The sequence below is a fragment of the Musa acuminata genome, chromosome BXJ3-10 (genome assembly GCF_036884655.1).
Source record: "Musa acuminata AAA Group cultivar baxijiao chromosome BXJ3-10, Cavendish_Baxijiao_AAA, whole genome shotgun sequence".
Lineage (NCBI taxonomy): Eukaryota > Viridiplantae > Streptophyta > Magnoliopsida > Zingiberales > Musaceae > Musa > Musa acuminata.
The window spans coordinates 30,582,293-30,608,481 of NC_088358.1; the positions used below are offsets into that span (position 1 = coordinate 30,582,293).

Sequence of the window (26,189 nt, forward strand, 5' to 3'; positions counted from 1 at the left end):
TCTCACCCACTAATAAAAAAAATTCTGGTCCGATAACAAATTTTCTTCTGCGGCGGCACACGCTAACCTCAATTTCTTCCGCGAGATAGGGGACCGCCTAAAGGAAACAGGAAAAACCCTCCCTCTCCTTTCTATCCGATCGTTCGGTGGAGGATGGAATGATAGTTCGCGCGATCTCTCTTCTCGCAGAGGTAGCCATCGGAGGATGGAGAGGTTCAAATGGCTCCCACAATCCCTTCTCGGTGGCGGTCAAGACCAGGAAGAGGACCCGTTGGGCGAATTTGATGATGGCTCCTGCTCGCTCTCTCCTCTGCAGGTCCTCCATTCTTTTGACCATTTTTTGTTAATCAATCGCGGATGCTTTCTTTGTTCTTGATGTTGATTCGATCTTCTTGCTTCGTTGCGCCAGAGGTTGTATGGGTTCGCGGCGTCTCTGGTCGTCGGCCTCGCTTTTATGCTCCTGGTATGATGCGAGCATTTCTTTCTTGTCAATCTTTCCAGTTCTTGTGTGGCATTTTCGTTCTTGATATAAAAGGATGTTTCTTTCTTCTTTTCATTTCATCTTATTTCTCAGTGTCTTGTGATTTGCTGGGGTTTGATAAGCCTAATGTTGTTTGGTCAATCAAGAATGCAAACATTCGTCGCTCCGTTTTATGTTTATTTAACGTTTATAAGTTCTTGTATTCCAATCCACACGAGCCATTTGTTCGAAAAGAATCACATCTTATGTTGATGTCAATTTACTCCATACTTGCAACCCTATGAGTATTAAACATGTTCTTGAAAGGTTTTCTTTCCTCATATCGTCATCCTTGTGGTTGTGAAGAACAGAGAAATTTTGAATGTTCTGAAACGGTTTTCTTTCCACATATCAGCATCCTTGTGATTGTGAAGGACAGTGACATTTTGTTCTAAACTAGCGCAGAGATTTCTTGGCAGGACCTTATCATTATTAAAATATCCTGCATGCTACCGTTTGTTATGAGAAGTTGTCGTTGATATCTTGGTCAGCCCAAAGTGGCTCTGACCTGTGTGCGTACGTGCGTAGAGATGTCCGAAGTATGGTCGAGGTGCCTTCGCAGTGGAAATGTCGAGCTCCCAAAGTGCCACCTATATGAAGATTGAGGTCAGGAGAAATTTCCCGACCCGGTCTCTCCGACACCCAAGTTAGTAACATGATAACGGTGAGTGTCATAACCCCCATTAAAAAGTGATCCTCCCCACCCATTATTATATTAAATGTGAGCTTTTATATCTGGTAGTGAATGGACGAAATATTTTTTAGAATATTCTCTGAGGGGCACCCTTTAACAACCTTTAACAATCTCAATCTAGCCTTTTGTCCACGTAGGCGACAAGGATAGAGACAACCTATAATTGCCTGCTTTGGATCCACGTCCACGTTAGCAAACTAATGAGGGGCAACTTTTGTCGCATTCTTCTAGCTTGGATGCCACTCGAAGGACACTTGTTGGATGGTGATTGGTCGACGATATCCTTTCGATCACTGTTTCTTGATTGTTCTCCTTTAGATTGTGAAGATCTTGTTTGTACTAGAGATATAACCTTTTGATTGTGAATTCTCTCTGTACTTGGAACCAAGAAAGGAGAAAAAAAAGCATTTTGGATATCGCACTTCAAGAATTTTGTTTTACGTGGTTTCGTCCAAAGATAATTTTGGTGTTGTATAGAAAGTGCACGACTTGATATCTGGTCTTTACAATGTGGTTCTTGATACTCGTTAACATGAAAAAGATAGAGCTCGATGCTTCCTTTTAATGCGATAATGAGAATCTTGCTCGTTGACATGTGCTGATAATCTATTTATCTTCTTTTGCAGTCACTTATTGTTTTCTACAAGCCCATCAAATTTGCCATAATGTTCACTTTTGGAAATTTACTGGCAGTAGGGAGGTGGGTTTACAAATATGGGATTTCTAATTCTATTTTAGTGTTACTCTTCCTCCCTTTCTTTTTCATTGTTCATTCACCTCAAATTTCATGCCAAACACCATCATGTGGCAGCACAGCCTTCCTAATTGGGCCAGTACAACAAGCAAGAATGATGCTTGATCCAGTACGCATTTACGCAACGGCTGTATATGTTGGCAGCGTCATTCTTGCTCTCATTTGTGCACTCTGGGTAAGTTGTTTATGCCATCTTAATTAAAGCATTAAAGTTTCATAGTTTTAGCCCTGTTGCTTCAGCTTACTTCTGAACACGTTCTACTTGCTCGCTGTCATGTTCTGCAGATACATAGCAAGGTGCTGACATTAATCGCGATTATAAGTGAGATCTGTGCTCTTGTTTGGTAAGTTTTGTTTCTGTCAATATTTCCTGGTACATGTCACTTTGATTTTTGTACATATAATTCATACATCCTTTAGATCAGTATGTAAGGGGAAAGACGGGTCATTGATAATGTTATATATTTCCTTTGTTTTTGTGTTTAATATAATAACATGTCAACATTGCAAATGATTTATAAAAAGATCTTTTATCTGGGTTATTGATGAACAGTCTCTTGTTTGACCAGTTTCTGACTTCTGTAGTCCAAAAATTTTATGCCTGCTCCCTGTTTTCTGGAGACATGTGATTACACACACTTCCATTCCCTGGCCGATGGCTATACATGGCTTTACAGGTTAAACACTCATACATACATATGGATGTATAATATAACTATATGGCTGTATACGTTTTTTAGGCATACATCTGTGGCTGTATTAATAGGATTTTAGTGCTTTTGGAGTTGAAATTAAAAAGATATGGTGGAAATTAGAACCTTGTCGATCTAGGGAGCAGTTTCCCTTTTTCAATTTTTGGTGAAAATTGGTTGAAGCATCTTCTTAGCCATATGGGATAGTCAATGTCACCTGTCAAAAAGAGTGGGACCTACATCTAGATAGCAAATTAAGTATTAAGCACTAAATTTAGAAGCTGTAGTAGCCAAAAGATGAGATTCTTATAATCTTATCGTAAGTTAATGATTTTAATCGTTAGCAATGCATAACAATTTCCATACTTCTGCTTGCCAATTTTTGTATTGGCAACTAAAGGAAAAGGTATCTACAAATTGTAGAATTCTCATGGTTCCCATGCAACTTCCAATTATAAAAATGAGCTGACTTGCCTAAGTGTTTAGCTGCACTTCATTACTTGTTGTATTGGCAACTAAATAAAGGAAAAGGTATCTACAAATTGTAGAATTCTCATGGTTCCTACGCAACTTCCAATCATAAAAATGAGCTGACTTGCCTAAGTGTTTAGCTGCACTTCAATAAGGTGAGACGAAGATAACTATGCTGTATGCCTTTTTTCACCAGCCTTTCTTTCACTGGATGATACTGATACATGTTTTTGTGCTTGGCTAATTGCTGTACACTCTTATCCTTGAAGCTAATCAATTGCTATTCTTAAAGTCTAGACATAATTAAATCTTTATAGATTGGCATTGTATCCAAACTTTGCCTTGGAAGATACACCCAATGCTCTCTTATAGACGGTAAGATGAGGAATCACCATTTATCACTGACTTACCATATTGTGGAAGCAACTGATGAAAAAACTCAGGAATTTTGATTTTTTTTTTGTCATAATAAAAAGAAAGTGTGGAAACTGTCATAGCTGTAGTCTCCAAATTATTTTAGTTTACCTATAAGTTTCTAATTTGTAGGTCAAATCTAAGAATATTTTCTGTCATTTAGAAGTCAAAACCATGACCACAAACGATCAATCTTTTTTCTCATTGTTTCTTGGGAAAGTGGGCAACAAATCTTGATAAAATTATATTGAATATAGTTGTTTTATGCAGCTTCTGGAGCATCTACCTCTGTTTTAAAAATTTAATGTTCGATGAACAATCTTGATTGCCACTTCTTACTAAGGAATGTATTTTTTTCTTATAGATTTGTTCCATAACTTTGGAAACGACCTGAGCCCAATCATGAAAGAATGCTACCACAGTCATTTTGATCTAGCTTTTAAAGTTTAGTTCTTGTCACTAGGCCCCAGTGATTTCTGAAGAAAACAATAACAAACTGAAACCACTTTACTCAGAATTTGTTTAGCAAAAAGTCAACGCTTGGTATCCCATAAATAGTACCTGCTGGGTCTTACCAAATCTGAAACATCGTGCTCGTTGCAGGTACAGCTTGAGTTATGTTCCTTTTGCTCGGCGAATGGTTTCTGAACTACTTATAAGTTGCTGCGACACGGAGATTTGAAGGTGCTGGCCAAGTGATTATTGCTAAATCCTGTCCTCTGGAGATGATGGTATTTAATTTTCTGATGATTTAATGCAATCTCAAAAACTTCAATGCACCGGTTCATCATACTTTTTCATCGAGTTGCTGATCTTTCAGCTTCTTGTTGAACCAATGCCATATGTTTCTTTTTTTGTGGGTATCCCTTGGAATTCAAGTGATGTTTTAAAGCAAGTTTCTCTTTTGTGTGTATCCCATGACATTTAAGTGATGTTTTGTAAGTTTCAGGAGGGGTCGGATGGGTGTTTACAACATTGTGTTGTGATGGTCATGAATTCAAATCATTTATAGTTGAGATGCTTCAACATTTATCTAACTGTTTTCTTTCTTTCCTAATGGCTACAATGTCAAACAACATTATAATTTTCATGTTGTCCAAATTTGACGGCAACTATCTCTGCTCATCTACATCATGTCATTCTCCTATATTGTAATGGAGCAGTTCACCATCTACGTTGTGTCATTCTCCTATATTTACATCAACTATGTCTCTCTCTCTCTCGCGTAATCGTGTGGTTTTGTCCATCTTTGCTGCTTGTTGTCATCTGCATGAGAGGCCTCTCAGAAAGCATCATTAGCATGTTTGGTATTTGTCGCTGAAAACCTCTGTTAGCGAATGTAACTGAGAAGAGGCAGATTCAAAGGGTTTCTTAGAGACAATACTTCTTTCTGATGTCACTGAAGTCGATCTTTTGTTTCTTCTTCTACGAGCAGTGTTGACGATGAGAAAGGTCAACGATGTCTGAGCTGTTTGTGTGAGGATCATCTGTTTGGCCTCCGCCGACGTCAACGACTCATCACATGTCACCCACGTTTTCTTCGTGGTTTTCATCCACAAGCAGAAATAATTAATCGGCTGTAGGAGACAAAACACCGCAAATCCCATACTCTCAAGTCAATGGGGACACCTACCATCTGCAAGCGACGCCTTCCTACCGCGTTGACCACTTTTGATTCTGTAAGCAGAACCCACATACTGCTGCATTCCTCGTTTGCTTCTCTCTCTCTCTCTCTCTCTCTACATGTGTAGTCATCCAACTGGCACTGCTGTGTGTCCTGTACGGCGGCCAAGTAAACCTGAAACGGATGTTTAATGCTCATGAATGAGTTCCTCCGTTCGACCTCCCCCAGCAAATTTAAACATGATTTATTCTTTTTTCTGAAGAACAATACACGGTCGGGAGATGAAAAGAATCTATCCATCTTATAAAGGCGAAGCACATGTCCTCTTGGAGAAGAAAATTGAGGTTTCTTGGTTTGGCCATCATGTCCTCTTCTCCAAAAGAAGAACGAGCTGATGCCTCGAGCGCATGCTTGACGATTCTTCGAGCTTCACTCTGTGAGGCTACAGGGTTGTTGGCCTGCCTCTGTTTCAAGGAAAAAGACGTGCGTCACATTTAGATCGCAATAGCTGCGAATCCTTCAAACTTCCATCCTTGGCGGGCTGTCCCTCCTTCCCTCGCATGCTCTCCCTTTTGACTGTTGGACTCTTAATTCTCATCATCAGCGATCTCCTATTTAAAGTGTGCCTCCTTACGTTCCATCTTTGTGCCCCCCCTTCTCTCTCTCGATGAGGAAGTTGTTTGGTTGCTTGGTTCGGGCCAAGGGTGCAGAGATCGGAAAGCTCCATGCTTTCGGCATCCTACAAGGCTGGCTTCGCAAGTCGAAGAAGCCGAAGACTTCAGCTGGGCGGCAGACGAGTCTCTGCGAGAAGAAGGGAGCTGTCACAATGAAGGTGGTGCTGACCAAGAAGGAAGCAGCTCGGTTGTTGGCTATGTTCGTCCGAGGCGAAGAGGCGATGGTGGCCGAGATCGTAGAGGAGCTCAACGCAAGGACCGAGGCTCCACGCAATGGATCAAGCCGTGGCGGTGCATGGAGACCGATGCTGGAGAGCATCCCTGAAGCCGAAGCTTGATGGTCGACATGGAACGCAGAAAGCAAGTCGTTTTGTGTCTTGGATTGCAAAGATAGAAAGAACTACTCTTTATCTCTTTCTCTTTCTCGATCATGTAATAAGAAGGAATGCAATCCAAACTCGGTGACTCCTCTCCAAAGCACTGCGGAATTCAGCAGGCGATCAATCTATTCTTCTGACGAGAGACCAGTCAGCTGCAGAAACATCACCTTCACGTAGAGAGCGAGCAGTTCGAGAACAAAGCTAAGATGATGCATCAACACTTCATGTTTGATTCTTCATCTTCATCACACGCTTTGGCATATGCTTTGATCAAATCCGTTTCCATATATTTCTCGGGAACATAATACTACCATTTTTGTTTTGTTTGGGTGGGGGGAAGAAGAATATAGAGATTTATTAGAGAGAACTTTTACATAAAAAAAAAAAAAGAAAATCCTATGGTTCGTCATGTAGAATTAATTATCTATTTATTAATACCCTCTTAAGGGTGGAGAAGAGGAACCAACTCTTAGAAGGATCACGACACTATGATTTTAATGGTGAGGACCCATCTTAGGTGAGCTTTGGACATCTTAAGTTTTTCTTTTAGCTAATTAAACATGTAGATTATGGGTATCGATGATTTAATGCCTTGAAGTGTAGGGTGGTTTTGACACAGATTAGAGAGAGAAAGATTAGCCGATAGCATCAAATCGAATAAATAACACCTTAAGTATTAGACTAACTTATCGAAAATTGACGTTTCAAAATATCATAATTCAATATATTTAAAAATGTTAAAAATTTTGAATAAAGGATGAAGAGGGGGAGATTGTGGTCTACTAAGAAACAGAGCATCAGCCACTCATTCTTGTGGAGATGCCAAAGGTTTGCAAGGCAACACAAGTATGAAAGGATGGAATCTGCCTCAATATATGGAAAAGATTATTACTTTTAGCTTGTAGAAATGCCAAATGCAGCACAGTTAGAGCCAAGCCAAGCAGCAGCTCCTACACTATTAAAGCTGTAGCTTTCAGTTGACTAAATCCAGAATCATATGTCAGCTTGGTCACTCATGCAAATTGCCAATGCTGCCAAATAACTAAAGCTGGCAACAAAACTGCCCTCACACTGCAGTTTTGGTTTTTTTTTAATGTTGTAGCATAAACAATCTCCCAAATATGAATAATATTCTGTCTTCAATTTCAATCAGCAGTAAATGGGACCAGCCCTCATCAGCTACTCACATCTCTGACTGCTGTAAATGACACAACAGCTTTATTAACTTGTGATATTTGGAGAGGCAGCATATTGCTCGTACAGTCTACCAATGGAGTGCAGATGCAAAAATTTGGCTTCGCTCGTGTCTCTAAGATTTCTCTTCATCTGATTGATGAGGGCATGATCCAGTGGCAACATCGGCAAAGTATTCTTCAACTGAAACAGCAAGTACCGAACAAGGACGGTCAAAAACATTCCTCAAGTGTTGTGAGGCCAATCATTAGCATTCGACAAAGCTTGGGCAGAGAAATGTTCCAAGTCACCCCTTTTGTCATTAGGTAAAACCCTTGTGTTGCACTGCATGAGACTAGAAAATAGAAAAAAGGTTTAGATTTACCTATATCGTCCGGTTCTGGGGAGTCGAGCAAAATATCCGAGTCTGATGGCAAGAAAGGAGAACCATCGTAGTCTCCCAGAACTCCAAGATCTACAAATCAGCATTGTGATGTCAACCGAATCAGGAAAGACAGTAAGCTATATAAAATAATGAAATAGGATAATCATATTACTGATTAGTCACATCCATTAATCATATTATTATGTTCTAATTTATGCAGCAGTAATCTATATACAAATTTGAATGATCAAACATGTATACCATATGCAAGTCATCCTTATATTGGAAGTCGAATTTGCAACTATTTGTAAGGTCCTACCTCATTAACATCACTTTAATAAGATAGTAAATGTGATTTAACATATTCCATGAGCAACTTTACCTCCTAAATTTGTTAAATCTGCTGTTAGGTCTGAAAGACTGAAATTCCAAAGCTGTCCTGATGATCTGATTGAGTCTCTTGAAGATCCCACACCATCGGAACCTAATTGCAGTCCTCCCGAATTCACCACATCAGGTGGGAAGGTTGTATCAAGTGCTGTCACATCCAAACCTATCCCAGATATCTCAGAAGTAAAAGGAAAATGATTGCTTGACGCCGCCGAAGCAGGACTCACAGCCATCTCTGACATGGATGAAATGGCTGGAGGGGCTGTATGAGCTGCTTCAGTCGTTCCACTGTCAATCACAATGATTTAATAAAATTTAAAATGTTTCATAAAATTAGAAACAAGCAAAACAAAAAATTTCATATAGAATATGGAGTTGTGATTTGCTTCTAGTACAAGTTTTATTTAGCAGATTGATATAAGTTGGAAAGTGGACACGAAAGGTTGTTAGCTGAGCAAATATCTTGCACTAATTGTAAGGAACAGATAAAAATGTGTAAGGATATACTCTCATATTTCTTGTGCAAATATAATGTAAAACCTGATTAGCTCTGCAACCCAAGAATATTAAGAATCTCAGGGCTGAAGCCAGATTGATCAGCAGCAAGGACTTGTGCTGATTGTTATTACCTCCCATTGTTGGAATGAGACATACATGAGGGATGCATTTATGTAATGATTCAAAAATGTGCAATAAAAATGGTCTCTCTTCTTAAAAGATCTAGGTTAGGTCTCTATAGAGTCTCCTTTCTCAAATAAGGATAGAAACAACATAAATTAGTACTTGACAAGCATTTGAATAGCATAGTTTGCAATTTGGTATAATTCCAGCCCATTTTACTATTCAATGATTGGATAATGGAAATATATGCAGAATAGCTACACATCTATGACCCTATATAAAGGATTCTACAAATGAAAAATCAATCTCTTACTTGGTTCCAGAATTCATGCGAATGGGATGAAAGCTGCCTGGAGCAGGAATACCATTGACCACATGACAGCTGGAGAGTCCACAACCCATGGGGTCAACATGAGGCTGACCTGTAGCGGGCATTAGGTGCTGTGGAAGAATCGGATACCCCATGGGCAAACTAACTGCACTGCATATAAATTACACTAAATAAGAATGATAATTATGAGCTGAGGCTGCAGAACTATGAGAAAAGCATACATAATTCCTAAGGAAAGAAGAAAGCAATTATATACATGAAGTATATTCATTGGATCCTATGACAAATAATTGTTTGCCTTCTAGTTACTGCATATTATTTCAGCAGAAATATATAAGAAAGAGCTTGATTGATTAGCAAACTTCACAGTTCATTGATATATTGGACTACCAATTTTATGGATATAGGAAATTTCTGAATTCCAAAATAAGTAAAATGAGAACAATTTGAAGTCTCAGCTAAGCTTACACAAACCCATTAAAATTCCTACAAAGATTGAATCAGAGAGGCAGCAGCTAAAAAAACAACATTTACGCAGTTTCAGAAATCAGTTGTTTGCTCCGGGAAAGGGTGTAGTTGATAATCATTCAGGTAATTAATTTCTAGCGGATACCTACATCACCAGGCATGAACCACATGTTAATAGAAGCAGAGGCATGAACCAAATAAATTACCAGGCACAGGGTGAATCCCATTTTGAATTGGAGGCAATGGAACCTTAGGCTGGATGGGATACTTCATCAGATGGTACTGGTGCTCCAGCAAATGATTGAACAAAATGATCTGTTTCTTCAGTTTCAACCTTATATAATAAGCTCTAAAAAATTCCGAGTTTTCTTCTTCCAGTTTCTGCCATACTGTAAAGAAAAGGCATCTTAAGTTGTAGACAAGTGCAACATTGAGTGCAGCAATTGGCAAAGCCATCACATATATTTTTGTTCTAAACAAGAAAATACATGTGCACCAAATACTTGAGTGGATGAAAAAGGAAAAAAATATATTTTTGGGCAACTCTTCAAGAAATGCTTTTGACATGCACCACATAATTTTAATTTCATACAAGTGGGATAAGATGCAGATTGCATGTGCTGGTGGGTGTTTGTATTTATGAAAGTTAAAAGTTTGGAAATATAAAATACCAACCTAGTGTTGTGAAACCAGGTTCTATCCTAGCACGGTTAGAGAGAGTCTGAACCACCTCCCCTCTATTCATATACAATTGTAGACATCGTTCTATCAAGTTCTGCACCTGCAACACTATGTCCAGTGAAAAGAAGATACGGAAAATAACCAGAAACACAGACTGCATTCATGCTATCTTCACCAAATATTCCTCAATTAGAAGCAAACGGTGGTAGTAAGTGAATCAGCAGTTGGTCATCTTACAAGTTCAATGTCGTCACGAGAAACCTTCCTAGTATTACTGCTTGCAATGGACACCGAACCTGAATCTACCTTAGGAGTTTCGACAACCGGGGAATTTTGATGGTCACCTTGTAAAACATGTGAAGCTTCTGATGATGGTTGTACTTCTGTTGTACACTGAGGATCCTGTGTAAAATTCCCTTCCTTAAGAAACATATGTCAAACAATGAAATAACCAGTTGGTTACTGTGGCAGATTCATTAAAAGTTAATATAAGCAATTAACCAAGATTCTTTGACAATAACATGAATCTCAAAGCTTTAGCAATGTATGTGAAACAAGGGCAAAAACTGAGCAATCACAATTCCCCTTGTTAGGTTATAAAATCAAACTAACCCGTTGAATTCCTACAAAGTAACCAGAAGTATTAATCTATGAAGTCAATGACTTTGGTAATTATCGCCATATTTTCTTCAAGGCCTTGCCCTTTTCTTTCTCCTGCCAATACCTTCTTTGCATGGCCCAACATCAATGCTTGGCGGTTGCCATGTGCCTATGATCATTAGCTTAAGCCAAAACATTGACCTTCGAAAGTAAGGGATAAACAACATATGGAATTAAGGTTATTGAAGGTTTGTTACAGAATGGTCTAACCATGAACCACCTGTGCTGAGATTAGACAAAGTCCTTTCGGCCAATTACAGGAGCTGGTCAAATTGTCCTAGGACGGAGAGCAGCCCTGATCAGGAAGGCTCATCGAGGGTAGGTTATACATTAACAATATTTAAAATGGATTGTGACTTGACTTGAAAAAGTTATTACATGCTGCAAATTTAGATGCCAGATTTTGTTGAAGTTCCAGGGTTCTACCGTACAAGTGAAATATGAATGATTCAGACAGCTTTAGAACTTGATATACTCGTGATTCTGATGGAAATTTATCTTTTTCTTTAAAGTTTTCTGATACATAAAGAGATCAATTGGTGCATCTTTCAATAAACCTTCAACTTTGGAATAAGAGATAATTTATCAGATCGATGTGAACAACCAGGTCTTGGCCTGGTACTTCATACTTCTCTCCTCAACAAGAGGGTTCAAGTTCATATCTCTGTCAGGCGCTTCTTCAACCATTCAATTAAAAAAGAAGAAACTTGAGGAAGGTAATCATAATTTTGTCAAGTACGGATTTTGAGAACACCACAGGATCATTGTCATTAGTATAGATAAAAATAAATTAAAAGGGAGCAACATAATTTATGCAATTAAATGAAACATTCGGCAAGACTTAGAATTGTGATAAAATCTTCACCTGTGAGGTCTTCATTTCAGCTCAGCTTACCAGCTATCCTCGTCTGACTTATCAAGACAGTAGACGCAAGTGATGTCTGCCACTTGGTAGAAGTTTCAGGATTTAACATACTCTTTTGCCACTGTATCTGCAAGTTGCCAACATAACTACATGAACAGACTCATCCCGCGATCCACGGGTCACACAGGTACATTGGTAGCAGAAAGCTAGGAAGAAATTGCAAAAGTCAGGCATCCGTGCCACAACATTATATTCCACATATAGCTAGGGATCTATGACAAAATAAAGGAACATAGTAAGTTAGTAAGCAATATATTAGGTCCCACTCCCACTGCCACAAAACTAAAAAAAGGAAAAAAAAAACCAAAAAATCTTAAATGCTCCACTCACGCTGCCACAACTAAAAAAAGAAACAGCTAAACATTTTACAAGTGCAGTAAACAACCAAAGGGGGATCAAAAGGTCTCTGGAATGCCGGCACTAACATTTTAGAAGGAAGATAACTCCATACACAAAGCTAAACATGTTTATATTCTTTTAAGCAAATCGGTTCTCTCCAAACACAACTTTTACAAGTGAAAAGGAAGAACAATTTTGCTCATACATGACAGGAGGACAAACTGTGCTTTGTCATAAAAGGACAACTCCTGTAGAAAACTATAAATCAACGAGCTTGATTATGCCGACATATAAATAATATCATATTTCAAGAGGTGTTTTCCTCGATAACGTGTGGTTGCCAATCAGTTGGCCAAGAATATCTTTACATTCCCAGCAAGTCATTCTCTTGAGGACAAATATGTCGGTAATTTACAAGCTCCCTCGACACGAAGCACTTAAGACAACTTGACACAATCTATCAAGAACATATAAATTTTCCCCTCTGGAAGATGAACAGAGATGAAGTCCACATATATTAACATGGAAGAGTCAAACGGGTTTTATCTCAAGCATCAATTTTAATCTTCACCTTCTACGACCTACTGACAGATGAATCGTCCAACCATACAAGCCTTTCATGGCTCTAATTCCACTGATTCTCTTCAAGTTTCCGGAAGACAAGAATACGAATTGGGACCAGAAAAAAAAAGGCACCAGTGGTATCAGTTCGAAAAGGCGCAACCTTTAGGAGTTTTTACCCAAAATCAAGAACAAAAAAGAAGGGAAAGTATTCAAATAGATATGGAAAGAAAGAAAAACCTTCAGCCGCGATAAGCGGTTCATCGCACATTGACATTTTAAGATGGTTGAAGGAATTCTACCAAGATGGAAACCCGATAAAAGGGGAAAAAGATCCTTTTGCGATCCGCTACTAGAGAACACAGATTCCAGAGATATCCGGCTATGCGAATTTACCGTTAAGCAAAGAGGTAAAAGCGTGAAGAGGCTTTTAGGGTTTCCAAGGCCCAATTCTCTCTCTCTCTCTCTCTCTCTCTCGCCGCCCACAGGAAGAGACTGACTTGAGGGAGAACGAGCGAGAGAAGGGAGGAGTCGTAGTGGCACCGCCGCTCCCTTCCCATCTCGTCCTCGTTATATTACTTGAGAAGGCGCATAGGTTATCTTTATGCCCACATCCCTACAAATTAATTGCCTAAAGTTACTTATGTATACACACACATATATATATATATATATATTACATAGATTAAGTAACAATCCAAAATGATTACATAGAAAATTACTAAAACAACAATTACTTAGTTTCTAGTAAATTTGAATATTTGAATTGTACTTGACAAATATGCATTTTTACCCATATTGAATTCCTCCTGCTCCTCCTTTACATCCCATGTCACCATGAATGGTTTCACTCTGGATCTACTACTGCCTTGGAGTTCCCGAAGAGATGCATGCAAGGCAACCTTTGCTTTTTTAGGCATGGCCTTCAGAGTGGAGGCCATTATTTGGATTGTTTGGTCTGTGGACCCCATGGTGACATGTGCTGAAAAGAGAAACTTTTACTGTGGCTCTTCGTAGTAAGTGCAAGAGGATCTAAGTTTCAACCTGAAGACACAGGAACTAAATATTTAGATTCTTGTTGTGCAAGAAGAGCATGGCGATAGGATTCCAGAATATTTGATAAGACTAATCATCATTGAAGCACAGTGAGTGCCAGTCAGTACATGTTCATCAACTTTCCAAACGCATGTTGACGATGGATCGTCTCGCATGTCTGCATAAAAGAAGAGAGAAAGTTGAATTTGCCATGGTTTTTCGAGAGTTAGGTTAATGCCACTTATCAATGAACAGTGCATCTTCGTCCCTTCCGCTGTGGAATAGATCTGGGCAACAAGAATAATACCACAAGATCAGTCAACTGTCGATTCGACGGATTCACCTAAGAGGACTGACTATTCATGAACGGATGAAAGCCTCGGTCAGTTGTCATCTCAAAGTCCTGCTTCTAGGAAAACTATGCATGGAAACAGTACAAATGATGCTCCATCTTGCGCTTCATCGACATCCACGCGACTGGCTACTTGGAATATATCTATTGGCTGTTGGTGGCAATCATGGAACTGATCCAGCATCTCTCCACCAGGCCAAAGTCTGGCTGTTGGTCACCGTCTCAGTCCGATGCTGATACCGAACTCTCTCCTTGCCTCACATTTATTGCTGCACAAAGGCAGAGATTTTATGCGTAATGCTCAGCCCCACAACCCCACGGATAACTAAAGAACAAAGAAGATAGATTGTTTGGATCTCCTCGTAGGACTAAGTTGAGGAGAGAGGAATTCAAGACTTCAGCTCTTTCTGTGGGAGGGGGGCTAACACAAAAAGTTTGAGGCAGCCAAGCACTTGTCTTTCTGAAGAGGATGTGTTCAACTCATCCATCCTTTAATTTTTGTGCAAACGGAATGGACATGAGATATTATCGAGGCATGCGATGGCTGTTGGAAAGACGGCAGGTTTACTGGCTGTGCAGGAACACAGTGGGACAGGTTGTGGAGCTTTCTCCTCCACAGGGTAGAAGGAATAATGGTGCTTCTCAGTCAGTGTATATCATTACATAGAACTACTGTATTCTTTGTGTCTCAGCCACACACTCGTATTGTATATCACAATGGTCATCGACTAAAGAAAAATCTCACATTGGATGTTTGTGATCTTCTCCTTCCCTTGATGCTCAGCCTTCTTCATTTGAATAACAGTTATGTCATACTCAGAAAAGGATAACAACACTGTTCGGTGTTTTGGTCAAAGGTAAGTAAGTTCAGGAACCGGGAGATGTTGGCTACTCATGAGTTGGGACTTCCAGAGTGTCTGAGAAGTCACTGAAGGAGTTGAGTGACATGTTAAGTCATATCATCCTCTGATTTGAGTGAACTTTCATGGGAAGGGTCAGAGCGTGGGTGGCCAAAGCACTGCTCAGTGGATCGCATGCAAATGGACACTTGGGAAAAGGTTTATGGAATCTAAGTCAGCTTTGGAATTAAAGTGCTTGCGATGGACAACGAGTCGTCGATGACAACTGCTGAAAGCAGAGCAATGGTCCTACTGCTTCCACCCACCACCTTCCTCACATTTACGTCGAGAGTTCTAATCCTCCTTACCGGACCACATGGTAATGGAACAAAAGAGAGCATGGAGAACCTGGACCGGAGCTGATGCGACATGGAGGGATCGGGCAAACGACGTGTCTAACAGTGGATCCTGTCTGATCTGATAAATCTGAGAACAAAGAAGCAAACAATGATTCAAGTTTACCTTCAGTTCATGCCTCCAATCTTGTAACGATGCCTTCTCTTGTGTTTTCACCTCCCCCGCCAAAACCAAGTTACTGGAGCAGGCGTGAGCGGGTGGCGGAAGATTTTGGGGAACACAAAGCTTGGCTCAGAGCGACGACGGATTTGGCCTGCTGTTGCTCCGTCACGCGGCGCAGGTCCACCGCGACAGCGCGGATGTTTTCGCGGTGGCGGGACGTGGAGCTGGGCCCTCAGAAGGAATCCCCATGCTTTGGGCCCCCCCCTCCTTATATGTCCAATCACGCATATGCCATCTCAATACATGCTTGAGATCATACATGGAAGTCAATATACATATGCCATCTCTCTCTCTCTCTCTCTCTCTCTCTCTCTCTCTCTCTCTCTCATGTTACCAGGATACAATAATCTCAATTCATAAGCACCTCCTTAGGATGGGGAAGGGAATCTAATGGTGCAATACCCCATGTATTGCAATAAAAGGCCTGAAGTCTCAATGAGGATTGGGTAGGCGTGCGGTAGCTCCCAGGTCAGTTGTGGGTTAATGGCTCGGTGGGCAGAAAAGGGTTGCGGCACCTGTCGATCGAGCGACTTGTAAGCGCCGCGGTTTGCTGACCGGGAGCCAGCCATGTTTTGGTGCAAATGCATCCTCGGCAGTGTGCCATCAATTTTGTAATGAAGCATATCCACAGGGATCTCGACATTAAAGGCACACCGCGTTACTATTTCTTCGCCAGATTCCAACTCTTATCGATTTCACAGGGTCGCTCCCTTCCTGTCGCTTCATTGTAAGAGCAACCTCGTCGTCTCCGTTGATTAGAGATTTTGCTGCGTCATGGAAGACGAGCTGCTTCCGAGGTTGCCGCAGGAGATCGCTTGCGAGTGCCTCATCCGCGTCCCCTTCCATGCCTTCCCCACCGTCCGGGCCGTCTGCAAGAACTGGATGCACCACCTCGAGTCGCCCTGCTTCCACCGCCTCAGAAGGTCCGCCGGCCTCGCCCGGCCCTTTGTCGCCCTCGTCCAGTCCGAGTCCATCCCTCCCCAGCAGCAACCCTCTCTTGCCCCCCCAGTTTTCCGTCTCTCGCTCTTCGAGCCTGCCACCGGTGCCTGGACCTCGCTGCCACCGACCCCCGGCCGCTCCCACGGCCTCCCGCTCTCCTGCCGGTTGGCCGCCGTCGGGAGGGAGCTGGTGGTGGTCGGCGGATTGGACCGCCGCTCCTGGGCCTTCACCGACGACGTCCATGTCTTTGACGTGGTGTCCCGAGTCTGGCGCCGTGGGGCCCCCATGCCCGGCCCACGGCGCTCCTCCTTCGCGTGCGCCGGGTCGGAGGAACGCCGGATGGTGTTCGTGGCCGGTGGGCACGACGAGAGAAAGAACGCGCTGCGGTCCACGCTAGCCTACGACGTTGCGGCCGACGCGTGGGTCCGCCTGCCCGACATGGCGCGGGAGCGCGACGAGTGCCGCGGGTTGTTCGCGCGCGGCGCGTTCCGCGTCCTCGGTGGCTTCCCCACGGCGGCGCAGGCGCAGTTCTCGCGGACCGCGGAGGCCTTCGACGTGGCCGCCTGGAGGTGGGGCGACGTGGAGGAGGGGAAGCTGGCGGAGGCCGGGTACCAGCGCACATGCGTGGTCTGCGGGGACGGGAGGATGTGCATGTGCCGGCAGGGGGAGGAGAAGATGGAGGTGCTGCTGGAGGAGGGCGACGGGGCGTGGCGGCCGCTGGCGCACCTGCCTGACGACGTGAAGGCGTCGCTGCAGATGGTGGCATGGGAAGGGGGTCTCATGCTGTGGGGCGCCGGGGACAACAGCAGGGCCCAAGTGGCCTACATCATGGACCTCAAAGGAGGAGAAGGGAAGGGTCTAATGTGGCGGAAGGTGGAGATGCCGAAGCGATTCTCCGGTTACGCCCAAACAGCCTGCTGCTTCGAGATGTAATTCCCAAGCAATATCTCGTAATGCTTCATATTTAATTAACAAAAGTCACGAGGAAGAAACAAGGATTGTAAAAGCATAATCGATGTGACTCGAAAGCATTTCACAAGGAATATAACACTAGTTCTCTTTGAGCCATTCCGTCGAACGATATGCGAACATCCTCGAGTGGCTTCGGAGAGGCCGCCGCTCCAGCCGACTTGACCTTTTTCAAGATAAACACCTCGATACGCTTGCTCTTCCACCTGCCTCGTTACCTGTGTTTTTATTGGTGTGGCCTTAGGCTCGAAGCAGGAGTCCCACATGGGATCCTGAGTGGGCCCCATCTCTTTGAAGGCAAGGTCGTTCGTGGAGCCTGGTAATCCCCTCCAATGGAGAACCCTTGGATCGCCGATTTCTTGTTCCACCTCGAACCCTTACGACCCAACACAGCCATTAACGGCGGACCTGCAAGGCCTGTAGCTTATTCTGCAATCCCACCAAAAATAGGAACATTCGCAAACGCAAGACTGAAAATTCCGAGGACGAAAAGATGCCACCGCCGGTGATAGCTCCATCCTCCGCCTCTAAAGCGACGAAGAGCTCCTGTTCTCCTCCTCGTCTAAACCCTCGTCCAAGCCCTTCGCGGAGGGTGCCCCTGCGCGCGCAGATGACGTCACCGTTGGGCGCATCGCCAGAGGGTGCCCTCTTCCAGTTCGAGTCATCCAAGGGGATCTGAGTCCAGCACGATAGCCGGGCCACGCCAGCCCCCGATACGGAGACGAGGGTCTCCCAGGACACCCGGGCCATCCGCGAGCGCGTCCCAGACCAAGTGCAAGCACTATTTTTGTGAGCAGTGCGCCGCGCCCTAAAGGTATACGTTCTCTTCATCCATCCTTTATTTGCTTTTCTGTAAAACGTGAATGCTTTGAGCTTATATGGTTCTTAATCCAAGTGAAGTTTCTCATGGCATCTCATTTTCTGCATGATGCCTATGTGCTTGTCCAACATATATTAAAAGCAGCATCTCATTGTCTTGCTGCTTTTAATTTGATGTTGTCTTTTTCCTCTTAGGAAAAGATAGCCCCGGAAATTTAGGCTGTTATTTGGGTCTGCAGAGTGTGCCAATGATAGTCAGATAGAGACATCTCGTTAGTGTTTGAAACAAGTGAAAGGTGTTAGTAGTTTGTTGTTCTGCCATTATAGAGCTAGAAAATAGTAATTCAAGGAAGGATATTCTTCCAGGCCTTTTGGAGCTTGCATCTGATATTAGGAAACAGAATGTTTTGGTTTATATTGAATAAGCATTTTTGTCATTGAAAGGTGAAATAAGCATCAAATTCTTATGGTTTTTTTGTAGGTGGAATCATCAAAAGGACATAGTATAGAAATTGCGCTTTGGAATCCAAATACGCTTTGCTTATAATTTATTGCTAAGATAATGGAAGGCATGTTCGGGTACGGTTGACTGGCAGTGGATGGAGAGTTGGATTCATAAAAAAATGCTGAAATGTTACAAATTACTGTTTCAATAACTCAAATTGTGAATATTGTTAATAAATATTTTCAAATAGATAAAATGGTTTGATCATGTTACAGAACTTTTTCCAACCAAAACGCTCAGGCCATAGTTTATAATTTCAGACTGTGAATCGTGAAGGCTTGAGTAAATGTTAGAGGTGGTTATTGTTACCGATTTTGCCTCCTGAGAAGTTTGGCGAATCATGGAACTATGCAAGGCATAAATTAGAAAGGGTCACAGACATGACTATAATTCCAAGTTGACATTTAGAAACTTATTTAATCCAATGTAAATGGAAGACCGATTCAAAATTTCTTAGTCCTTTATGAGAGTCTACTTGAAGATGATGATGCTTAGTTGATAATAACACTTGATCTACTAGGCTGTTTTTCCCCCCAGGAAAAGTCCACACCCCACTTCATGACACCATTTTACTAGATATGACCATCACTGCAGCTAAAACTTCTAGCACGAGTTACAAACAAAGCTTGTCCAAAATAAGTTTTGCACACTGGCTCATTTGCAGGTACTCTGGAGATTGCAACAATGCCTTTGCTTCTTTCCTGTATCACTGAAATAATTGGCAATGTTTTTGTACTATTTCTGAGGAATATGAAAGCAACTTCTTAAAAGGAGGTTGTGGAATATTGTGACCGCAGGAATGTATTTCAAGTCCGTGCTTCATTTTATTTGCAACTGAATATTTTTTAGATTTAGGATGTGCTAATTGTCAGAACAATTACAACTTCGTCACAGATTATGGTGTGCCAAAGCACTAATTCAAATTCTGGTTTCGAAACTTTTACTGTTCTTAATTAGTAAGCTGATTGAGGGATTTCTCTTTATTTAATGTCTCTTCATATTGATGCTTAAACCTTAACTTGTTGGCCATATTTATGCTTCATCCTCTAGCATATAAGATACGTTTTGTTACTTAAATTCATTCCGACAATAGGATTATCTGTTGATGTGCTTTTTATGTTGACAGTATCATGCAAAGATCACGAAGATGTGCTTTTCTATGCAATAATTTCACCTGGCATCTTCACTTGAGCTCATGAGATATGCAAAAAGATGGCACGATTGATACAAGGGCTACTTTGGGTACTTTGTTTGTTTCCCTTTCTCGCTGTAACCCCTCTTTTCTGCCTCCAGATTCAATGGTTTTATGTTTTTTTTTTTTTGCAGTACACTCTTTGACCTCTGGCCGATTCAATATAGTTGGAATATTAAGGCTTGTTTTTGTTGTGCACTCTTTGACCCATAGTTAAGTGTTTGACATAAAGTACATGCTCTGTTTTCCAAAAATGTTATTTATGAATGACTTAGAACCATGTTATTTTCTCAACTCTTAAGACATGCTACTGATTTATATGCAAATGCCAAACTTTACAAATGGATCTTAGTTCTTCCTTGCCATTCTTATTTGCATGCAATGATTATTACGCATAGCTGACACTCAGTTCTGTCCTTCATCACAGAAACAGGACTCATTATGTTATTCCTGGTTGATGATTAATTATGGTTATAGATTAAAGTGAGCTTTTTGAATGAGCAGTCCTTTATATTGTAATTTGTAAGTGGCTTTAGACTAAATTTTAGTTTATCTCTTTCTTTTATATGTGAATGATGAATGCATATAAGGAAACATGCATAGTTATTAAAATGTCAATCTAAGTGATGAGCTAAACATAAAAGTGTCTGAGAATAAATCATCAACGTTTGACCTTCTATAAAAATGCACAAATACACTGAGATTTGGTTATTGGTAGGTGGGTTCGCTGATTGAAGGTCTTGATTTTGTTTGAACAATTACATTTTGTTGTATACTAAATATTATATAATAAGTTAATAACATCCATGAGAAATCCAATGAAAATAATACAAGATGTTGCAAAGGTTTTACAAAATTCTAAGATGACATCAGACATCCTGATTAAAAAACTATAAAATTAAAAGTAACTTGCTAACAGTAGCATATTTACCTATATTTTTCCATCTTTTTAACATAATTGGATGAAAAAGAGGATGTGTGAGCATAATGTTCTGCGATATTTTATTCGTTGTGGTTTATGTGCTTTTCTCTCTCTCTATCTTTCTTTTTTTTTCCTTGTAGTTAGTGCTTGTCTTGTATGGCTGAATATCTCATGTCATATTTGTCTTGTTTATTTTGATCATGACATCACAAGTAAGAGGATATAGACATGTGAGCTGATTTTGTTGTTGCATGCATATTGTTTGTTGTTATTGAAATGACATCTGTTACTTTGGAAGATTTGAGAGCCCACTGCTCATCTGCAAAGGAATTAGGCAGGAGAAGGTTGGGTTCATTGGTGAGATAGTCCTGAGATAGTAGTAGCTTGCAATAAATAAAGCATCTGTGTGCTCTGCTGATGCAAAATAGTTGGAGTTTTTCATTGGATGACTAGTTTATCCTCTACCGAGTGTGACATCACCTATCTGGCAATATCCTTTGTAAATAGAATCAGCATATGGCTTGAGCACCAATGTGGAATATCTAGTCATCGTCTGTGAAAGGAGTTGGTTCTGACTCTGAATCCCCCTAAGATGCAACACTTGTTTGGTACACATGCTGCTTTTAGTTGAACTTGTTATTTTTACTGTGGTTAGGTGCTGATGTGACAGCCTTCAATTATCTCGGTTGACTGTAGAAGGGTGTAATTCTGTCACCAGATCCTGTAGCATACGGTTTGGTGATTGTAGTTGTTTTCAGTGGCTGCGTGTTGTATGGTTGTGAATGCCATAATACCATCTGATGTTGGGAGGTCAAACAAAGAGTATTCAGGAAGACAATGCATGTTGGACAACCTGTTGGCAACTTGTTTATCAGGTGAGCACAGACAATACGTTTTGTTCTTGTTAATATTTTAGATCGAAATAAATCGGCTATGAACTTTTTCTTTTGGAGACAGCCAGGTATTCTGGTAATGTATTGGCATCGGATCTCTTGAGATGGCCCAGGCTATACCACCAAGAAAGCCAGGTGATGTAACCTGCGTTTGATGTTTATCGTGTGCCGCCAATCTTTCGAGGATACGCTGAACCTACGTTTTGTTCTTTCAGACTTGGATTAACGTCCATGGCATGGACGATGCGGCGGCTTTCTTCCTCGGGAGTGCTTACGATGTTGCTTTACACGGTGGAGCTTCGTGCTGCTCCTGATGATGCATTGCATCATCCTTGGTCGGATTTGCCGGGCTTTTACAGGTATATCTTTCTTCTTGTCCTGTACGCTTTCTGTGGTTGGCATCTGAGCTTGGGTCTCGGTTCATTGAATCCCTAACTTTTTTTATTTTTATCTCCACCACCACAGATTGTCGTGTTTAGTTCCGCCAGATGTATTGATTTAGAATGGGACGCTTGTCGCTCCAGTCTCTCTCGAGACGGGCTCATGCGTGGGCCCACGAGCACTACAAATGATAACAATCTACTTGAAATTTAACTTTTTTTTCCTCAGCAAGAAAATATTAGTATGATTGCCTTTTTAAGTCCCATCTATACTTTTGCTTTTTAAGTGGTCAAATCCAGAAAAAGAAAGATAATCGTGAGATAAATCGAGACTATTCTTAAAGAGCGTTCCATTCACGACCGCACTCGCATCTCGTGCCAGTGGACTGGTCGGCACGTGCGGTGGCACGCTTCTCGATAATACTCACCAGCCGCTGTGTGCCTGCGTACGGTGGCGGATTCCTCCTCTTTGTCTCGACGGATCTGAAACAACGAAAAGAAGACCGGAGGGGGAAACGCAAGGCACATTAAAACTGACCGTCCAGCGACGGTCGTGTTATTTTCTGGCACGCGTCTCCTCTCTGGCCACTAGTTTCAAGTGGCGCGCATCGTACGGTTGCCCCGGGCGAGCGTCTCTCCGTATCACCGGAAGGCCAGCGTCTCAGAACGACCGCCGCAGTGCTTCTGCACCCATCGGCCGTCTACGCGCCCCGACTACCTGCTTTGTGTGTCGGGGCATCCGTGGGACCCACTTTCCTGCTTCGCGCCGGTGAGTCACCCTCGGGTGAGGCCAACATTCTTGTTAAAAAGGTCTTTAACCACTGTTGGTTATGGTCGAACACCCCCACCATTGACAGGTATTTACGCTTCTGCCACCGCCGACATGCTGTGGCCACGCCTACGAACAGGGTAGCCTGGCCTCTTATTGGCTGGGAGTGTTAAGGGCCCCACATCTAAACCCGGTTCGGGACGGGCGCAAGAGGCCCGCAGTGGCAATTCTGTTATACAACGACAGGTCAAGGTTATTTGGTGTTGTTACAGAGCGAAAGCAAGTCATTATAATAGGATAACACCTTTTGTTGCGAAGCGAGGCAGAGGGGAGAGGAGAGACAAGTAGGAGGCGATAATACTAACGAGGGAGGACAAAAGGCTTTGCATCCATTCCGTTCGATCAAGAGGGAACTGGGGTGATCCAGACGCCGCGGCGATTACTGTGGATCGATTCCTTTCCTGTTCTTGGCTTCGATCGGCTGCGTTAGACAGGAGGAGGCGGAATATGGTGGGGAGGAGCAGCAACGGGGGAGGGGGGCTGTGGCGCCTCGCCGACGAGATGAACCCGCCGGAGGTCGGGTGCAGGGCCATGGAGGCGGAGTGCGTCCGCAGATTCCACCGCCATGAGCCGAAAGAAAACCAGTGCAGCTCCTCCGTCGTCAAGCACATCAAAGCCCCCGTCCACCTCGTAATCTCGCTTTCTTCCTTCTTTGGTTTCGAAATAGGCGGTCTGCTGGTGTTTCTTTCGCTTCTTTTATCCTTTTTAGGGTTTTATTTTCCGCAAATGCGAAGAAATAGGATTTTTTTTTTATTTTTTCCCCTTGAGGTGTAAAAAAACTGATTTTTGCGGTTAGTTTAGCTAATGCGAAAATATGAATAGTTTCAAAGAGTTAATTTTTGCTTCAGTGCGATTTGAAGGATTTTGTAATTTGGGATTTTCGATGGAAGAGGCTGCCTTGCTGATACAGCAAACCAGCAAGTGTATAAATATGGGTGATCGGATCGTGCATTTTGTTGATTTAGCAAACGTTTAATGGTGAAAAAGCTTTCACTTTTAGTTTCTTTGGTGATGAGAAAATGATCGCTCGCTTTTGCTCGTCAGATATTTTCTCTAAACTTGCGATTAGAACCTGCGAAGCTTGTAACCGTTGATGATGCTGTGCTTATGGTATAGGTTTGGTCTTTGGTGAGGCGATTCGATCAGCCAGAAAGGTACAAGCCGTTTGTGAGCAGATGCATCTTGCAGGGGGATTTTGCAGTAGGGTGCTTGAGGGAAGTGAACATCAAGTCCGGCCTGCCCGCCACTACCAGCACCGAAAGGCTCGAACAGCTCGATGACAACGAGCACATCTTGAGCATCAAGATTGTCGGAGGGGACCACAGGCTTCAGGTTTTTTGTTCTTGCCATCCCCAATGCTCTTCTCTTGTTAAAAGATTCTTTCTTGTTTCTCTGCTCTTCCATCCACCTGGATCTTGATCGATTGTTCGAGATATGCAAGGTTGAGAAGATATTGATGCTTGATGGTAGTAGGGTAGACTTGAATATTCCTTCTGAAGGTAAAGCGTGCGTGATGGCAATCCGTACGATGGGGATAATATTACCTTGGAATTATCTTGTGATTTCCTCTTGCTTGTGTAGACATACATGAAGTGTCTTTCACTTTCTAATGGATATAGTATTGGAATTATCATTCACATATTCATGTTCTTTTCTGGAACAATTATAATGGAAAATTCTCTTCTTTACTCTATCAAGGATGAGAGTGGTTCTTTGGCTTTCTAAATTTCATCGAATTTTATCATAGTAGAACCCAATCAATTTTATAAAAGAATAGAAGTTATAGCATGCCTTACAGGAGTTTGATCACCGGAGATATTATTAACAGTCTGTCGGAGAAACACCAAGTCTTGGTAGTTTAACATTTGTGCTTGATTGGGTTATCCATTGAGGTGGCAACGATTCATGTCGCATCAGATTTACATGCAGCTTCATCATTATGTGACTAGTTTTCCTTTGACCTTTAGTCGAGTTGTATATTCTGTTTTTGTGAATTCGACAAAGCTTGCATGATATTAACATCTTGATTTTTCTGATGTTTCTTTTGGTCCTGCTTTACTCTACTGGATGAGAACAGAGTAATGATGTTGTGTTACTCATTTGAATCAACAATGATGGATCTATTTTTGAGCATATGTTTTAATTATGTTTGCTCTGCCTTCGGCTGACTTGTGGCTCATCAATCTTCGTTATTCTTTCTCTTCAGAACTACTCATCGGTTGTGACTGCCCATCCTGAGGTTATTGATGGCAGACCGGGGACATTGGTGATAGAATCGTTTGTGGTCGACGTGCCGGAAGGGAACACCAAAGATGACACCTGCTTCTTCGTGGAGGCCCTTATCAAGTGCAACCTCAAATCATTAGCCGTAATATCGGAGCGATTGGCAGTTCAAGAATTGACAGAGCCCATTAACATCTAATGCACGGACTAGCCAGGGGTAGAACACGCAGAGCTTCAGACCATCCAAGTTTTTGACATAGTCCACTAGTCTCTTTTGCCTTTTTGTTTTCTCTGACTGCAACCATGCCATACCCCATTCAGAATGAAAATGAATGTTTTTGGCATCCGATGCCTGCGCCATGGTTCTCAGGTGATATAGTTCGATTTCCTGAGATCAGTGAAGCTATGGGAAAATATCTGGTTGTACTGTTTGCTGGTGACAGCAACGTTGGAGCAGCAGCTACATCAAAGTCAAATGAAGGTGGGTCGTAAAGATTGACGACAGTTGTCTCGTACCTATAAACTTTGGTGTACTTTGGAGTTCCTGTAAATGCATCAATTGTCTTCTTGTTTTCAAGATAGAATGACAAAAACAGGTAGAAAGTGTGTTCTATAAACAGCTCGGAGATGTCATAAATTTTGTCGTGGAATTAATTTTAATTGCTATGATTACTTGTATGGTGCATCTTTCAAAGTCCCTGTGCTCCACTTGATGGCGAGTTCTCAGGCTTGTGGCATTTTCTACGCCACATGATCATTGAAATGAATCAAGACTGAATTGAGTTGGGGAAGATGGAGAAGGCCAGGTTCTGTTCTGGATCTTTCGGACATATCTTAATTCAGGGGCTGATAAGATGCATCATTCATTTTTTGTTCTGCTTGGTTGTGTTTTCATGTCAATCTTTACCCATGTTCTTGGGGCTGAATTGGGGTAGCTTCCCTGTCTTTTCTCTCCA

The 26,189-nt window shown here is 42.0% G+C and overlaps 4 protein-coding genes across 11 annotated transcripts; 3 read left to right on the forward strand and 1 right to left on the reverse strand.

Annotated features, from left to right (window-relative positions):
• Positions 1 to 126: 126 nt before the first annotated feature.
• LOC135651745 (uncharacterized) lies at positions 127 to 4,561 on the forward strand. The gene is made up of 6 exons (XM_065172145.1): positions 127 to 316; positions 410 to 463; positions 1,841 to 1,914; positions 2,026 to 2,143; positions 2,254 to 2,312; positions 4,149 to 4,561. The coding sequence occupies exons 1-6, from the start codon at positions 206 to 208 to the stop codon at positions 4,225 to 4,227; spliced, it is 495 nt and encodes a 164-aa protein (XP_065028217.1). The 5' UTR covers positions 127 to 205; the 3' UTR covers positions 4,228 to 4,561.
• A 2,536-nt stretch (positions 4,562 to 7,097) lies between these two features.
• Positions 7,098 to 13,312, reverse strand: LOC103968895 (uncharacterized). Of its 8 annotated transcripts, none has more exons than XM_065172142.1 (9): positions 13,154 to 13,312; positions 11,798 to 11,924; positions 10,510 to 10,674; positions 10,267 to 10,372; positions 9,798 to 9,980; positions 9,106 to 9,268; positions 8,164 to 8,459; positions 7,782 to 7,871; positions 7,098 to 7,600 (listed from the first exon to the last, which is right to left on the reverse strand). In XM_065172142.1, the coding sequence occupies exons 2-9, from the start codon at positions 11,810 to 11,812 to the stop codon at positions 7,533 to 7,535; spliced, it is 1,086 nt and encodes a 361-aa protein (XP_065028214.1). In that variant the 5' UTR covers positions 11,813 to 11,924; positions 13,154 to 13,312; the 3' UTR covers positions 7,098 to 7,532. The 8 variants fall into 8 exon arrangements, with proteins under 8 accessions (XP_065028214.1, XP_009380519.2, XP_065028215.1 ...); XM_009382244.3 differs by having other exon boundaries at positions 10,510 to 10,692; XM_065172143.1 differs by having other exon boundaries at positions 12,998 to 13,310.
• Positions 13,313 to 15,919: 2,607 nt separating this feature from the next.
• Positions 15,920 to 17,569, forward strand: LOC103968897 (F-box/kelch-repeat protein At1g80440-like). Its single transcript, XM_009382247.3, has one exon. The coding sequence runs from the start codon at positions 16,337 to 16,339 to the stop codon at positions 17,432 to 17,434; it is 1,098 nt and encodes a 365-aa protein (XP_009380522.2). The 5' UTR covers positions 15,920 to 16,336; the 3' UTR covers positions 17,435 to 17,569.
• Positions 17,570 to 23,269: 5,700 nt separating this feature from the next.
• On the forward strand, positions 23,270 to 25,911 carry LOC135651744 (abscisic acid receptor PYL3-like). Its single transcript, XM_065172144.1, has 3 exons — positions 23,270 to 23,640; positions 24,127 to 24,342; positions 25,217 to 25,911. The coding sequence occupies exons 1-3, from the start codon at positions 23,458 to 23,460 to the stop codon at positions 25,430 to 25,432; spliced, it is 615 nt and encodes a 204-aa protein (XP_065028216.1). The 5' UTR covers positions 23,270 to 23,457; the 3' UTR covers positions 25,433 to 25,911.
• Positions 25,912 to 26,189: the final 278 nt, after the last annotated feature.